We start from the raw sequence: 18,392 nt of genomic DNA, 5'->3' as shown, positions 1-18,392 counted from the left end.
TGATGAGGAAACAACATTATAACATACATCAGAAAATAGCGTAATATGGGGCCTTTAATGTAAAATAATTAGTTGTAAAATAAAGTTGAGTTGTAGCTTTATTTGTTTTTATTTGCTGTTTTTCGATTTTTTTGTGCATTGAAATTGTCAAGGCCAAGGAATTTCACCGTCAAAGTGGCCTACTTTCAGTACATATGTCATTGAAAAGTTTACTATTCATTTTAAAACCAATATCTTAAAATATACAACATAACAGGGAAAATCAACTTGCCATTTAATTAGCTGCACCTATTCTAATGGCAATTCACTTGTTATTTCTGATATAAATAGCATTATGAGGTACTCTGACTTCTTTTTACCTACTGAGAATCACTGAATAAGCAAAATGGCAGCATGTTCAATATTTTGGCTAATATTTTAACAATGGTGCCTGTTTGATCCATCTTTCAAGAAAATGTTTTGGCTTTGTATGTATGTAATGGCTCATTTTTGGACATTTCATTACCTAAACAAACGTTACTAATTTGTAAAAAATGTAAAATTGTTTTGAATAGCTGCATATTTGTAACTAAATGCACTTATTTGAGTATAATTTGCCTCTCCATTTTGAAAAGCATTAACACAGCTGTAGAATATAGACTTGAGTATTTCTTCACTTAAAACTGCCCTGCCTCTTAAATTCAGGCGTTTTAGACCAAGCACAAGGGACATACATAAGTGTGATTTAGGATTTATAATAATGAAATGATAATGTTTTCATGTGGACAAAGAATCCTCGAGAATGGAGGGAATTTAAAGGAGCAGCGATTGTAGATTGTTAAATTAGTTATGTTTTTTCTTGTTTTTGCATTTTGGGGTTGACAAAAAATAAAAAACTGTTGATTTTAAAGTAAATCTGTGGGTGTCGTCATTTACAGCCTTATAACTTTTCTGGCGGAGGCTCTGTTACCTGCTTGTCTCCATGGAGATGCCGTTGTTTTAGTTCAACACTACATGAAGCTTGTCTTATCTTCATACAAAAAGGTGATGCCTGTTCACCTTGTTCAGGGAGTTGCTGTGGGCGCCGCCATCATCATTCAGGTTGTTGTATTTTGCACGGGGCGGCCGATCTTAACAGTAAATAAGTTCTATACGGACCACAGAGACGCTTTAACGCCTCCCACAGAATTGGTGCAGTGTTGACTCGTTGTCGCACATAAACATCAAATCAACCTACTTTATATAATTTTTTAGTAGCAAAACTTTTCCAGTTTTCTACATTGAAACCACAAAGAAAGAGCAGTTTAATTAAATTGACTGCAAAAGTGGGCGGGGCGGAGTATAGCCAGTACCTGTGTAAGTTACAGGTCAGGTCCAGTGGAGAAGTGACTGTGCTCACTGTAACTTTACACGCTACAAACACCTGGAACTGAATAAATGTATAGACGTTTAATGCCATACTGTAGAACACTCCAGGTAATGCGATAACATCTCCATGGAGACAAGCACCTTTAACATATGAAGTGAAACATAACATCTTCACTGTCTGATGTAAAAGAAAAAAAAATCACTTCTGCCAACAGGACAATTTCTTTTTTCTTTTTTTCTTTTTTTTTTTTTGGTGAATTTTCTTTTATTGTGAATTATCCCTGGACGACTGAGGGATTACACAGACAGTTGTTATGTAAAATTGCAATTGGAAAGTGTTTTTTTTTTATTTTTTTATCTCTGCTCACGTAGTTTGTGGCACATCCAAACTTCTATCATGTAACTGAAGGGGCTTTTTTAAGGGGAGACTCTGAAACCTTCTTTTCTGATGGAGATGTTGTTTTACCACACGTTTCATTAAGTGATAGAAAACTGTGCAATCTCCGAAACGACAGGTGCTACAATTTTTGGCAATAAAACCACTTGAAATGAAAGACAGACGCTTACGATAACCAACTGGACTAACTTTTCTCATGGAGGGACTGCTACCTGCTTGTACATGAAGATGCTATTGCTTGCTTGGAATGTTCCACAGTATGGCATTAAATGTATCAATCTTGCACGGATCTGACATGCAACTTGTAAATATCACTTGTTTGTCTCCTTGAAGATAGATACGTTTAATGCCGTAGTGTGGAACATTCTGGGCAAAATTGCAAATCAGTTACATTTCCATGGAGACGAGGTGGCATACCCTCCACCAGAAAAGTTACATAGTGCACCTCTAAATGATTGATTCTTAATAGGACGCGTAAAATGTTTAATATTGGGTTTGTAAACATGTAAATAAATATATTACATTTATTTGTCAAATTTTATTGTTGAGTTTTAGTTCATTAAATGTAATGAAGTGCTTCTCTTCTAATGAAAAAGTCAACAGGTTTAAACATTATTTGAGTGAACTCTTTTCTAGCTGTAATTTTGCTCATATTTCACATTACACAAAAGTACAATCATATTATGTTCATGTTCAGCTCGCTTCCCGCTGACATTTTGTGACATTTTCTCAAATAAATTATTCTCACGCTGCAGAGCTGTGGGAGGTGGAAGTCTTTTCGGTTTGCTGTTTTAAACTTTTATCAGAAATATTCTATGAAAACAAGTTCTTGAGAATTTCTTACTGCTCCATCGTAATTTATATATTCACTCAAATTATGCCTGTATATTTCACAATGTAAATGTTTATCCAAAATGCAGGATCATTACATTTTTATGGGTAGATTACATTAAATAAAATTATCATAGTGTCTTATATTTAACTGCATTTAAATAATTCACGTTAAAGTTTTACTCTGTAACTTTTATTTGCTTGTCGCCGTGGAGATGTTATAGCTTCGGCTGGAAATGTATGTCAGTAAACAAATAGGTTCTTAGAAATTATTCAGGTTTAGTAAGTGCTTAATTAATGTGTTATAGGGTTAGAAGTTACTGTTACTGAGCATCTTTATTCATGCTTTATTAAAGAAGGATTTTGCTTTTAGTAATAAGACAGCCGTGGATCATTATGTTATAATTTGGACATTTTAAGTTGCTATACTGATCTCAAACAACTTGATAAAAGAAACAAATCCACTTCTTCTGGGTTGGAAAATTGCAGAACCAATTTCCGCCCGATTCTTTACAACAAAATGCCGTTGTAAACCACTCTGCCGGACAGTGCTCTACAGATCACACTAGTAAGAGGCAGAGGATTTTTCATTTGTGCCAAAAATGTAGTGTATCATAGATTTAGAAAATAAAACTGTAGAACAAAGTAAGTAAAGAGCAGTGGGCAGATGGGAGCAATGACATCTTGAGTGCAGTGAATAAAGATCACTCAAACATGCATGAATCACTCTAAATACAACTTTGAGTGGAAAAATGAGAAGGAAAACTACTATAACATGGTAAAAAACTCTAAAAGAAAATCGATTTTGTATAATACGTCTGCTTTAAGGGTAATTAAGGAGTAGATTATTAAAGCGCGTTATTGGCACCAGTGTATCCAGTTTTGCATGTCCTTGAAATATATTCCATTTTTGGGAAGCAAAATAACCAAAAGTTTTTTATCCACATTTTAGTTCCAGTGCGGCTCATTTCTAGACGTAGATAATCATGAGATCTTTCACTATAAGTTCCCATAAGTTCAACAAACAACTGAGATATTCAGGCAATCTATCAAGTGGTCCCTTATAAATACATTTCATACAGTGTTGTATTATTACTTGAGTAAAATTTTAGCTAATGCCGCCTTTTGCGTAAACTTTTTGGAGCTATATTGGCTTCCTCTCCCTCATGGGTTAATGTAGCCCCGCTCTGAGCTGTAGGAGGTGAAAGTCTTTGGGGTTTTTGTTTTTCATGACTCCGTAAAACCCACCAGACGAATGAGACAAAATGAGAATCGAACCCTCACCCCGCCATTGTGAGTCAGGGTTCAGAGCAGACGGAAAAAACACAAATGTACTTAAAAGTGTGATAATGTGCTCCTACAGAAGAGAGCAGAGGAAAGGCATCGTCATAGAGAAGTAAGAAAAATGCAAATATAAAGATTATAACATTATAGAAACTTTATTTTGTGTTTAAAATGACAATATTGTTTAAAAAGTGTAGTTTTTTTTTTACCCGTCCTGAATAACAAAGATGAAAGAACTGTTAAGTGCATGAACAAGGACGGAGTCAGATTTGGTGAAGTTCAAATTTAAAGATGCACTATGTAACTTTTCAGTTGCCTCCATGGAAATGTTATGCTTTTTTGGCCTGGAATGCTCCACAGTATGGCTTTAAAGCGTATCTATCGCCACAGAGATGAGTATGTGACCCCGCAAGGCTGAATTATGGGTCAGGTTTTTACTTGAATGAATGCAAGTTTAATTTAATGCTGTACTGTGGAACATTTCAGACAAAGCAATAACATCTCCATGGAGAAGATGTCTCACCAGAAAAGTGACATAGTGCACTTTTACCATAAAAAATAAGAACGGAACGAACAGAAAATGATTTATGTTGATGTTGTTCTAGAGGTTATAGACTTACTTATTTTTGCATCATTATATTTTACCATTGGGATGTGCATGTTTATAATGTTCCAGAATGAGCTTTATTTAAGTCAAATCTCTCACAGTTTGAGTGTAAAGTGGTGTTTTCTAAGAGTTCCTCCTCCCACCTCTTCCTGCTCCTCTCTCTCTTCTGTCTCTTTGAACTGAGGAAATCTGCAAAACTTCTGCCCCAAACTTCAAATCTGCACCAGAACTCAGCTACACTGCATCTCCCTCTGAGACGACACGTTTACCCCGTCGTCATCCGCTTTGGACGGACTTTTAAACTTTTCATTCACACAGTTTGTTGATGAAATTTACTTTGTTTCTATTTGTGAAGTTTCGCCGATGGATTTCTGGTTTGTGGCAGTTTCTGCTCTTCTGATCTTCACTCTGGGTGAGCTCAAAACATATGTTTTCAAGTTGCAGCATTTAAATTAATTTGATAAAATCCACAACCTTCTTGATGAGTTTTGTGATTTACGTGGTCAAAGTAGAATATATTCAATTCAATTCATCTTTATTTCAGACGCATGGTTCATTTTTTCACAGACAAGGAGAGTGACAATATAAACAGTAAACATTTGTGTTTTAAAAAAAGACAACTAGACCAGTGTCTCTGTGACATCTTGGACTGATAGCGGATTGCACTGAATCTTATGTTTGTGAGTGATATTATTATTTCATTTTCTGACTTATTCAGCCAGCAAATAAAACTGTACATTAAAGTTCTTAGTACAGCTTGTAAAGTGTTCACTCGTGCAGTGACAAACATCTTGGTCGCACTAGTCCATCGCGGCCTCCTCCCGGAAAGCTTCACTATAATCCACCTGCAGCCTCTGGAGACTGGCCTTTTTATAATCAGTCCAGAGGTAAGAAGTGTATATTGGTTCATGAATTAAACAACATCAACTTTACATCATCAGAACATGAACCAAACTTGAACAAAAGAGTATTATCTTGAGCATACAACATCCTGCATTATCTATAAAGACAAGCAAGAACAGAATATAGTTCCTTTATTTCATATTCAATCAATTTATTGAACTGACATAATGACTAAAACATTACATTCTGTAACAGGTTTTCCTGCTAAATGTTGCTAAATGTATGTCTGATTTTGCACAGGACAAAAGGTAATATTCTTCACAACATGCAACAATGTCTGACATGCTTTTGAAAGTGAAATCTGAATTAAACGCTGAATGATAAACATATAGTATTTAAATGTATATGATGTACTGTCAACTAGAAACTCAGATATTAAGGTTTTTGTGAACAGTTGATATGTTTAAAAGGAGGAATATTCCACAGTATGGCATTAAACTTATATTTAACCATAGAGACAGGCAGGTGACATCACTAGACTAAGTTACAGGTCAAATCTGTGGAGTGGTGACCTTGCTCACAGTAACAAGCAAGGTATTCTTGGGCAATACAACACCTGTAATTATCATATACAGGATAGCAGTTTTAATGCCCTGCTGTTTAACATTCCAGGTAATCCAATAACATCTCCATGGAGACAAGCAGGTAGCAGACCCCCTGCCATGTCCTTGTGTCTTATTCTTGGTCAAATCTGCTGACCTCTGTTTAGTTCGCTATAAAACATGTTCTGAAATGTCGCTGTGAGTCAGATGCCCTCCCTGCCTTTCCATGGGGCCTTACTCTGTGTAAAAGATACAAACTGTACTTTACAAACATGTTGTGTAATGTGTGGGATTCTTGTATTAGATTATATTTCAGTCTCAAATGTTAATTTAAATCTTGTTTGTAGCTCTCACAAACCCTTTGGCACATTGTATATATTCATATGTCCTTTTGGGCATGTGCACAGCTTTAGAAAAGCTTTTTCAGATGATAAAATACTTAATAATTGAATGCAGTTTGGTTTTGTTTCTAAGTGCTGCTTTTGGAGGGAAAACTAGTTGTAAATACGTTAGTGTTTCTGCTGCTTTCGTCGCTGGTTGATGATGTCAGTGTCAGCTTAAAAATCTAAATGATCAAACACTGCAAAAACAAAAACTTAAAACTGATACTCAACAAATATAGATTATATATAGATATGTAAAAGGACTTGAATATATAGCATTTTTCTTTGTTCAAGATTTTTTGGACTTTTATCCAAATTAAAAATTGGCTAAATATTTCCGGTTTCAATATATATTCTGTTATATGTAATGTTGAATGTAAAATGTTATATCCAATCGAACCATGACAAAATTAATCACATTATGATTTTTATTTATTTATATTTTGAATTCAAGCCATTTTAATGCAGGCTAAATATCCAATCTTGCACTGTATGCTCTATTTGAACTGTTTTATTATTGTTATTCATTCGGCCTCTGTAACCAATATAAATATGTTTTTCTCTTCCAGATTCAGTAAAATCATCTGAAAATCACAACATCACAATTCATAATTTATCCACCACCACCACCACCACCGCCACAACTCCAACTCCCCAGACCTGTCCCCCCGTCGTGACCCTGAGCAGTGCACTCCACCTGGGCTTCCTCACGGTGGAGTGGGGCAGTAACTGCAACGGACGGGTGATTTTAACCCAATCAGACCCAAGTGCGACTAAATATGTTTGTTTCAGCAGTAAAGATAGAGTGTTAGATCTGCTGAGCGGAGTGTGTGAGAGGAAGAAGGGATGCAAAGGAAAGGAGAAAGAGGGGAGAGAACAAAACAAAAAAGGACTCCAGATTTCAGGAAACGAAGCAAATGAAATAACATGTGAGACTCTGAACGTCACATGTGAAGGTAAAGAATTAAGATGTTTTCAAATATAATAAACAGTGAAGATGATCATGTTTGCAGTAATAATAATAATAATAATAATAATAATAATAATAATAATAATAATAATAATACATCACACTTATACAGCGCTTTTAAAGATGCTTCACACAAGTATAAAAACTCACTGGGATAGAATAAAAAAGAGGTCAAATAAGGTTTGAGACGCTCTGTTGTAAATATTATAAAAGTCCTTTATGGGGACGGGCCAAAGCTTTTCGAGGTAACATCTTTTTCAGAGCAAATGAAGATGTCAGAAATCATTTTTAAAAGTTTAAAATTTCACAAACTTGGAATTTGCTTCGGCAACATAAACCAACGAATAAGAGTCAAATATAAACTATATGGCAAGCAAAAAATAATCTGTTAAATAAAAATAGACTTTAATAGGAGGCACACAAGTAATACTGTAACTTTAAATACACAATAACATAAACATCAAAGAGAGCGAAGGAAAAAGAAACGCAAATGTCCAAATCTCATAATGCGACACACTGCACGGATATAGGAAAAACATTCTTACATAAGTATAAGAAAATCATGGATTGCAAATTTTATGATTTTAAATAAAAAATTGGGTTTTGGTTGTTGTTTTTTTTGCAAAAATGCTAAAAATTTCACATATTTTTTGGGCTGCGTCATATTTATTTATTTTTCATTTATTTATCTTCGTTTACACAGGGAGAACAAAATGAAAGCACTCAGACTCTCCTTTTCATTGGCGTCCTGTTTAAAATAGAGAGAAATACAAACAAAAAAACAATAAAACAAATAAAAGTACATAAGTCTATTTACAACATTAAAAACAGCTCCAGATGTGATTACGAATGTTTATAGACAGATTATTAAAGTGCATTTGTGACACCAAAGTATCCAGTTTTGCATGTCCCATTTCAGTTCTAGTGCGGCCAGTTTTTAGACATACACAACCATGAGATCTTGTATTAAAAGTTCATGTATTAAAAGTTGTATTAAAGGTTGCCGTATTAAAGCTCAACAAACAAATGAGATATTGAGGCAGTCTGTCGAGTGGTCCCTAGTGAAGAACATATTGAAGGACTTTGCATATATCAAAAGACTATGAGACATCTAGACATTATATTAACACGGTGTTCTAGCGTAACCATAAGATCAGCCTACAATTTGACCCGATTATGTTATATTATGTTATTCTCTCATTAGTTATTCTGGCGTTCCCTAACACCATACAATCACACAAAGTGATAAAACAGTTAATTTTAAAAAAATTGAAAACACCAAAAGTAAATGAACATATTTTACGACACTTTTCAAAAAGCTGAAGCTCAGGTTGGTTACATCATGTGATTGTAAAAGTTGTTCATAACCTGTCTGTTTTTGCGGTTTGACATTTACAAACAGTTTTTTGATCCTGATTTGTCCCCGTCAGCCTCTGCCATGTGAAAGTGCATTTAAATAGTGTAGTGATGTTTCCAGTAACAGCGCTGAGATACGAGAAAATCACAAATGAAAATCAGACAAGAAGCAAAATAATCAAATGAACTTAGAGGTGGAATTTGCATACTGAGAAAAGTACGCACGACTAAATATTTACATGGTGTGTCGTAACGAGTGAAAATGGGAAAATAAAATAATAATGTAAAAAATATTATTTTATGGCAAAAAAAATCCAATTTTTGACATTTGACACATGTATTATTATTATTATTATTATTATTATTATTATTATTATTATTATTATTATTATTATTATTATTATTATTATTGTGTATTATGTTTACTTGGTGGAGACAGCACATATTAATTAACATACATGATATACAGGGTGTCCATAAAGTCTCTTTACAATAAAAAAAAAATTTATTACAAAGGCAACTGATAAAATATCTTAATCTGACTCGGTGGTTTCCAAAGTTTTTCTTAGTTTTTTTTTTTTTAGCTCATTTAATACACCTGTATATGGACACCATTAGTTGCACAAAGCACATTAAAATGGTGCACAATTTCTTGCCGTGTTCGCTGTAGCATGGCCTCATCAATGTTACAATTGCATCTGTATCTTTTGCTTTATTTCAGTAATGTCCCGTGTCTTTGTTTCGTTGATTCTGAGAATCCGATTTTGTCTCCACAAACCATGATACACATTGTGCCTTCTCCTGAGGAGTAGCCATTTCTTAGGGATTTATTCAAAAAGATGCCTCTTTAATCAACAGCATACAAAAATGCAATGAGATTAAAAACTTTTATAACCACTGAGTACAATAGAACAAATCTAATTAATATATCTTATCAATTACCTTTGTAATTCAATTTTTAAATTGTAAAGAGACTTTATGGACACCCTGTACTGCACGTGCTGTAACCAAACCATGGTTTCCATGCTTCCATTGTTCCAAGACTCTCACAGTCTCTACAGTGAACTTCAACACTGGAGGCAATGAGGGGAGATATTTAGGCTCCATCTCAGCCAATTCAGCAAGATTCAGATCAGGGCTGCAAGATTCAATCAAATCAAAATTGCAATTTCATAGGTGGCTCAGCTGCAAAGTCTACAGCAAAAATCACAAATGTTTGACAAGAAAATTTTTTTGATTTGTTTCCAAATTCAATCTGCTAAATCAGAGGACCTTATTTTGACCCAATCAAGCAAATTATTTACTCTTACAGCTCTGAGGTTGTTCGACTCTTAGCCCGTGTTTGGTAACTGCACTGTGCGCTATTGCATGGGTTTTTTATTGTAACATATCTTTATGAATAATTATGGTAATTCTCACTTTCTTTTTGACAGACTTAATCAAATAAATTCTTAAAACTCTGTTTCCATATGGTATGTTACTTTGCTTGTTCTCTGACCTGTTTGTCTTGTACAGTGGAGGTGGTACAGGAGCCTGTGGGGTTCAGAGTGGCCACAGCTCTGCTCTGTCTGACGCTCATACTTCTGCTGCTGATCTACTTCAGTAAACCCACCATCAAGGCTCTGCAGAAGAGATGTGAGTACTATGAGCCAAAAATGTACTTAAAAGACAGGGAATTATACAAAAACACATTTTTAGAGCTTTCTGCCATGTTATAATGTTGTTCCCTCATCGGTGAGGAGGTTCTATGTGTCATCCATGTTTGATCTAAATACATTATGTGCATAATAACATCATAAGTGTAATATTTTTAAAGAATACTTCTTATGTATTTTTTGTATTTAGTATTAAACTAATTATGTAGATTATTATTTTACATTTTGTTTATCGTAAACTGCAGGTTAATAATAGAAACAGGTCCATTGACTTCCTGTTTAAACTGCAGCACTGACAGGCTTCGTCTGAGACAGGTTACTCGAATTTCCATTCAATTTGAAAACAACTCTGAGTAAGTTAATAATGGTGATATGCGCTCCGACTGCTTTAAACACAACTGATTATTTCACAGAGTCATTTTGGGTTTACTGCAAACTGATTTTAGTAACAGGATGGATTTTTTTAATGTAATATTTTTATATAGGTCACTCACAGGACACATCTGAGACTGGTTATATTTTAAACAGACATTTTCTTAGTGTTCTCTGGATTAAGTCACTATTGTTTCTTGAGCATAATCTTCAATCATCTGAAATCTTAATCCTGATCTCTGAGGTTTGAGGTTAAATTTACAGATTATTAAACCTAAACATCGGATTACGTATTTATAAGAAAGAGGACTCATGAGAATCACCATATCAGACAGAGATATGACGTATCAGAGACATATTTAAATTATATTCATGTTTTAGAGTGATGACATGAAAATATACGGGGGCTATGAGAATACAGTACTGACATTACATTACAGAGACGTGCTTAGCTGCAAAACACTTCAGGCGTCAGTCCTATTTATTAATAGTTTGTTTATTTTATTTATTTTTAAATTATTTAATCCGTAAAAACGAAACATCAACAGTGTCATAATGCTAAAAATAAAAGAAATGAATGAAAAGAAGCAGAAAAAAGAGCCATCTTAGGGTATCTGCCTTTTCCACACTGATTGTTACTTTTGACATTACACAATACGTTTTATTTGAATCACATTAACCCATTACAAAGAGATATCCAGCTTCAGTTTTCTTTTCATACTTAATGTGGTCGTTTCGCTGTAAACGGCATAATTCTTTCTTTGTTTTAATCTTCTATCTAGATTATTCCATAAATTAACTCTTTCACAGGAATGTTCTTTGCCTTTGTTTTCAATCTGTTTTTTTAACCTGCTCCTTTTAGATTAGTGGCTTGTTCTTATTTCAGATCATCTTTGAATATATTTACAGATAATATTTTGCCCTTTGCTTTATAAATTACTTTCAGTATATTTCCCTCAGTCATCGAGGTATGATCCGGACCTTTGAAGAAAATTCAATTGACAAGTTTTTTGAGTGAAGACGTTTCACTGCTCATCCAAGTGGCTTCTTCAGTTCTGGTCAGATACTGGTGGACACTAATAATCACTCAGATACTTATTAGCATACTGGCTATTACTATTGTTCTCCTTGTTTTGATTTAGGTCTGAGGTCTGAGCTTACTTTCAGTAAACTTAAGTCAAGGATATCCAGAGTTTTCTATACTTTTTTCAATACGTTTGGCAGATAATGGGTTAAATAACTGATCTCTATAATGACTATAACTCTCAAGTCTACAATTTAGGAGAGAGATACCAACAAGTTAAACAAAGTTAAAGCAGACCTGTTATGCAAATTCCACTTTTTAGAGCTTTCAACCATGTTATAGTTTCCCCTCACCAGACCAGATATTTAAGTTATGTTCATGCTTTAAAGTGATGACATGAAAATGTACGGGCTATGAGAATATAATAGTGACATTTTGCTCATCAACCCCCATTTTAATCACCCCTGGTAAACGCCCACTGCACTCTACATACTTTGTTGTCCAGTTTTATTTTCTTAATTGGCAGTGCATAATCATTTTGACACAAACAAAAAATCCGCTGCTCGATAACGTGATCTGCAGCTATCGGCGCCATCAGCTCCAAAAAATGTGCATATTATAACCTAATGATCCACAGGTGTCATAGATTATAACTATACTACTATAGCTGATACAAGCACAATAGGTCCTCTTTAAATGTTGACTAAATGCTGCTCGAGCGCCAAACGTTTTATAGCATCTGTAGTTTTTCCATTGGTGGTGGTTATAATGGGGGACCATGGGCGTAGATTGACAGCCACACTTCTGTCAGTCTGCCCCAGGTTGGCTGTGACAGTAAAAGCTGCTTACTCCACTGTGCTGTTTATCATTTCAGTGTCAAATAAAAGAAAGAACCGCTGGATTGGCCCCACTCAGAGTCACAGTGGTGAGTTTACATTTAAGTGACTTTTCTGGTGGGGAGTCTACTGCCGGCTTGTGTCCATGGAGATATTATTGCTTTGCCTGGAATGTTCCACAGTATGGCAATAAATGTATACATCTCAAAATGGACAAGTGGATGATATCAAGTTACAGCTCAGATCTGAACAGTGTCACGAGACTAAAATGTCAAACTTTTGATAACGATTTTGATACTAAGGAATAGATTTGATTCTTTCTATAGATTTTCAACATTAAATAATAGTATTTTCTTTTATATTACCATAGTGGTCCATAGGCGTATACTAGTCTATACGTCTTATACTTATTCTGATACAACTCAAGATCAGTCTAATGCTATTCAGGAAAGATTCATGTCTGTCCTGTAAATGTGACTTTTTTAGTATTGATAACTGCTCAAATGAGTATCTAGTTTTAGTATCGATTAGTATCTGATTTATGATACTTTTGACAGACCTATATCTGAGTCAGAATCAGTTTTATTGCCTTTGTCAGTGAACAAAACTCACAAACTAGGAACTTGCTTTGACGATATGGTGCAACAGTAAAAGATAATAGTAAATTTAATAAACTATGATACAATAAAAATAAGGGCATGCATTTAAAAAGTAAATAAAAATAGACTCTGATATACAAGTACAAAATACACAGTATGAGCAGAACGTACTGTACATTTAAGAATGCTTATTTTGCAAGGCACTTTTAACATATTTGAAGAACTGCAAGATATGTAAGTTTAATGCCATACAGTGGAACATATCAGGCAAAGCAATAGCATCTCTATGGAGTCAAGCAGGTGGTGGCCCTCCATTAGAAAAATTACATAGTGCACCTTTATATGTTCTGTATGTATTCTCAAGTGTTTAAAGTAGGCCTATCACGACAATTACTATATCAATTTATTTAATACACGGCAGATGGAACAATCATTTTTATGGGTCAATATTTATCGTGGACACTTTTCTTTGTACAAGTGGGAACTGTTGGATATTTTTCTGTTGATTTGAGCTGTAGAAGGCTGAATAAATGACTGAGCATAGATGCAAACTAACTAAAGTGTTTCAGTCTGCTATTTAATTATTTCAGTTTGTGTTTTTAACCATATTATATATTTAAAATAGTTCTTGTGGAGATAATTATACTTTAAAGTTAGGGGCGAATTTGGACATGTGTTCCTTATTTGGAGCCAATCCGGAGCGAGGCTGTTCAAGGAAACGCCTCTTCCCGTTTGCACTGCTTGTTTAGCAAGGAGTGCTAGCTTAGCAATGCTGTCAATCAAACCTGATGCTCAGGGAAAGAAGGTGCTTGATTTATCTGTTTTCAGTGTTCATAAGTTGAATTATGGACATACTAGCAAAATAAAAATACCAGGATCATGTAAAGTGGGTTAATATGAACATTTTAATACTAAAATGATAATCCTCACAACAGCAGTTAAAGAGAGAGGGGTGACAGTTTTTCAATGTAAAGTGAATTGGAGCCAGAGGTGATGGAGCCAGAAGTGCACCTATGATCACTTCCTATTTGGAGTGTAGTGGCTAACGCACTAGCTATGTCCATTTAACTACATGTGTCATCTATGGTCAGTAACATAAATTAGAATAATAATAAATTAGTTTAGTATTATCGATTATTGCCTATATTTTTTCAGCAATATATCAACCTCAAAATGTGTTATCATGACAAGCTTAGTTTAAAGTGAGTTCTTTTGACTGTCTTTAAATGTTTTTTGTATTTCAGTGTCTTACCAACGAGGACAAACTGTGAACAAAAACCTGGATGGACAGAAGCATTCTTCTTACCCCGGTAACATGATTCACCTTAGATATTTGAGTCTAAATATAAATAAATTTTCATTTAATATTGACACATTACAAGATATGTCAAATGTTGTCTAAAGCTTGAGAACCACTCGTCTAAAACTCATATCAATTTAATTTTGTTATTGTTTCAGCTTTAGATCGACTGGTGGTGGGCAACACGCCGTCCAATCGGAACAGCTACAACTTCTGACATCATCAAACAGAAACATATACATGTGGCTTTATGCACCATCATTTGTTTATTTCATTCATTTGTGCTTTTCAGAGTAGTTTTCTAATGGCATCCCTTCACTCCTACTCCATTAAACTTACTGCTTAGGACTAAGATAAAAGTCCAAATTCTCTTCAAGGGCAAGGCTCAAATCCTAACAGTGAAAATGGCCACTCTTATAGTATAAAAACTTACTGTGATAGAGTAATTTTTTCACACTGCTCCTTCAAATATGATTTTGTTTTATTCGTTTTTTTGTCTATTTTTTGAAAATACATGATTTTGTGGATTTTTTATGTTTTGACCTTAAAATTACATTAGCTTCAAATTATAAATCAGATGCTATGCCACGACAGTTGCTCTAACTTGAGTATAGTTTTCTTATACTTTTTATGCTTATTTGAGTCATTTCTTGGACTACTACTTTGTACTTATTTGAGTAATATTATTTTGAAGTATTGTTACTCTTACTTGAGTACAATTTTGGCTACTCTACCCACTTCTGTTGATATGTACAGTTTTATTTTTACAATGTAGAAGGATACTGTAAAACATGTACAATATGATTTAGCACTTAGTATGTATCAGTATTGTACATTTATGTTGAACATATGAACAACCTTTAAACAATATCAACCCAATTGGTGGTCAAATGTAAAAAAAAAGAAAAAAAGAAAAAAAAAAAAGAAAAGAAAGTAAAGTAAATATTGGTAGGTACCCCTCAATTGTGATAAATACCTTATTGTCCATGGAATCTAAAATAAAAACACACATGAATGTAAATAATAATAATAATAATAATAATAATAATAATAATAATAATAATAATAATTGTAACAATAATGCCAGTATTATAGTTGGACACAAAAAAAATGTGAATTGTTGTGAATAAATCCAATGTGACTTGTTTTAACTCATGAGATGCAGTGGTTTTGGAGCAGCCGGTGGTTTCCTGCATCGTTTACACCAACTTCCTGTTTGTGATATTTCTGTCTCATTCTACCCACTTTTATATTTATACACATTTGATTTTATATGTAATGTTTTGGTAGTGCTGACATGAAGGCTGTTTAAAGGTACACTATGTAAAAATTTTGTCCACCACCTGCTTGTCTCCTGGGAGATACTGCTTTGCTAAAAATGTTCCACAGTATGGCATTAAACTTATTTATCTCCATGGAGACAAGCAGGTGATGCCACAGGACCAAAATATATATTTTTAGTAATAAAAGCTCCTCTATTTGACTATGTTACAGTAGTAAAACTGGCAATATTACCACACTGTTAATGTGCTAAATCTCTAGATCAAATACATGTACCATCATAAACTGTCACCTGGGCGCACATACTGTCACCTGTGCGCACATACTGTCACCTGTGCGTACATACTGTCACCTGTGCGTACATACTGTCACCTGTGCGCACATACTGTCACCTGTGCGCACATACTGTCACCTGTGCGCACATACTGTCACCTGTGCGCACATACTGTCACCTGTGCGCACATACTGTCACCTGTGCGCACATACTGTTGATCTGTTGGAGTTTGCTCAGGTTTTGGCGCAGAGCAGAAAAAGAATATTTTTACCAACAAGATAGAGAGGGTAGGCGATGGGGAAAATCACAGTTACCAGTTGAGAACACACGATACATCAGTTTACTTGTATTGTCACCTGTGTGTTGTTGTGTTCTTTAGCAAAAATACTTTGTTCACATTTGCCCACTTCAGTCACCATAAAATAATAATAATACATTTAATTTGTATTGCACAATTCAAGACACCCAGAGTGCAATACACTGCATTCTTCATTCACTCCATACTCAATGCCACAGCTGTCCTGGGGCAGACTGATGGAAGTGAGGCTGACAATCTGCACCACTGGCTCCTTTGACCACCACTGACACTCATGCACACACCACATTCTTACTAGGCAATGTGGGTGAAGCGTCTTGCATGGGACCCACCAGTGCCCCACTGTGGCACCTGCTATTCCCAGTGGCCTCCCATCCAAATACTAACCAAGCCCAAGTTGTCCAGCTTAGCTTCAGAAATCTGATGACATCAGGCTTAGACAAGGAGGTATGGCCTTGATTTCAGCATGAAGTTTGATTTGCAATATGGCTGTTCACAAAAATATCTGTTACAATATGCTATTTGTTGATTAAACCATTTTCTCAAATCAAATACAAAAATGTTCCCATTTTAATCAGTTTTATCCTTTAGACCTGCCTATGCACACATAGACTCCATCTGTCCCTGTGCCCCCTCTCCTGCTCGTCAGGTCACATATAAAATGATTTAATCCACAACTCACAAACGTCCCACAGAGAAACAATGACAGATGAGCGCAGATTACAGGGATTATCCTCCAGGGAATCTGAATATCGCTCCAACGCAATATTTAAGCACAGAATACACATGTTACAATGTCAGGACGCAAGAGAGAGACAGGAAATGAAATGTAATATGGGGTGGTAAGAAGGTCCTTGGTTTGCTTTGGGGACAGCGTAGTGCTTTTCTATGTGGAGTTTGCATGTTCTACCTGTGTCTGGGTGGGTTTCCTTATCAACTTAAAACACAGAGTAAATTAGTCCTTCGGGTAGGTGCCCCTGACCAGGATCATGGCTCAAGTTTGCCATGAAATATCTTAAAGAAAAATGCACAAAAGTTGAACCTGATCATTTCTATTAGCGACTAAACCCAAGAACTCACTGTGTTACAACAAAAGTCTGCATTTAACAATATTATAGTTACCTGCCCCACTCTAATATCTGCAGATATTATTGGTCTATAAAATGTTGTCATCTGAAATCCAGCAATAGTGACAGACAATAGACTTTACACTTTATTGTCCTCGAGGGGAAATTCTTTCACAAACACAGAGCTTGTTTGACATACAAATTCACAACAACATAGACACATTAAAACAGACATTAGAGCGGGAAGTTGTTAAGATGTGCAAGGTTGGGTGTGGATAGCAGCTCTGTGTGTTATCTGTCTGAGCATATTGAAAAGGCAGATGGAACAGTACCAGTGATTTGTTTCAGAATCAGAATTATCTTTATTCATCCTCAAACTCTTTTTGTTACAACCTGATATGAAGTAATACTATGACCTATGTGTGGAATTCATAGGTCTACTCAATTTCAGCTTGAGATATATATATATATATACACACACATACATACAAAGAGACAACAAGACACAGATAACGACGGTACCACAGTAAGAAGCACAAAGCACAAGACAAATGAATCTATATTACAGGACTAAAGTACAATTGTAACACTGTTTGTGAATAGTTTTTATTAAAACCATTCACAGGATTTTGAAAAGTTAAAATATGCACTGTTTCTTTTAATATTTGGCTAAGCCTCTCAGCACTTGTCCTTTGTGCTTTAAGCCCCTTCTGCTGCTCTGTTACCACTGTGTACATTTAAAAACACAAACAGGAATTTAAAAAAGTTTCATTTCATGATACAGTTTTTAAATTTAAACATTTTTGTATTGCGGTGGCCTAGCCTGATTTCCTTTAGATGAACAGAGATAATCTCGTACAGACATGAAAGAAATGATCAGAGGTTGTGTAACTTGGTTGATATCAATATTACGAACACACCTCATACCCAGGCGTCAAATCAGTCCCATTAAATCTGAAGTATGCCTTGTATCTCTAAACAGCTAGATCTATTTGATATGCAAAACTTCAAGACAAGGTAAGGACTGGAATTTTACATAGGCATGTAC

General features: G+C 34.9%; 1 protein-coding gene across 1 annotated transcript; it reads left to right on the top strand.

The window, feature by feature from the left end:
• The first annotated feature begins 3,906 nt into the window (after nucleotides 1–3,906).
• Nucleotides 3,907–14,988, top strand: LOC117378524 (uncharacterized). Its single transcript, XM_033975141.2, has 7 exons — nucleotides 3,907–3,971; nucleotides 4,822–4,878; nucleotides 6,864–7,250; nucleotides 10,136–10,255; nucleotides 12,546–12,596; nucleotides 14,351–14,416; nucleotides 14,565–14,988. Exons 2-7 carry the CDS (start codon nucleotides 4,830–4,832, stop codon nucleotides 14,621–14,623), a joined length of 732 nt encoding a protein of 243 aa, XP_033831032.1. The 5' UTR covers nucleotides 3,907–3,971; nucleotides 4,822–4,829; the 3' UTR covers nucleotides 14,624–14,988.
• The last annotated feature ends 3,404 nt before the right edge of the window (nucleotides 14,989–18,392 follow it).

Source organism: Periophthalmus magnuspinnatus, chromosome 1 (assembly GCF_009829125.3).
Source record: "Periophthalmus magnuspinnatus isolate fPerMag1 chromosome 1, fPerMag1.2.pri, whole genome shotgun sequence".
Taxonomy (NCBI): Eukaryota; Metazoa; Chordata; class Actinopteri; order Gobiiformes; family Gobiidae; genus Periophthalmus; species Periophthalmus magnuspinnatus.
The sequence above is the reverse complement of the archived record's forward strand: the minus strand, read 5'-3'. Positions and strand labels throughout refer to the sequence as shown.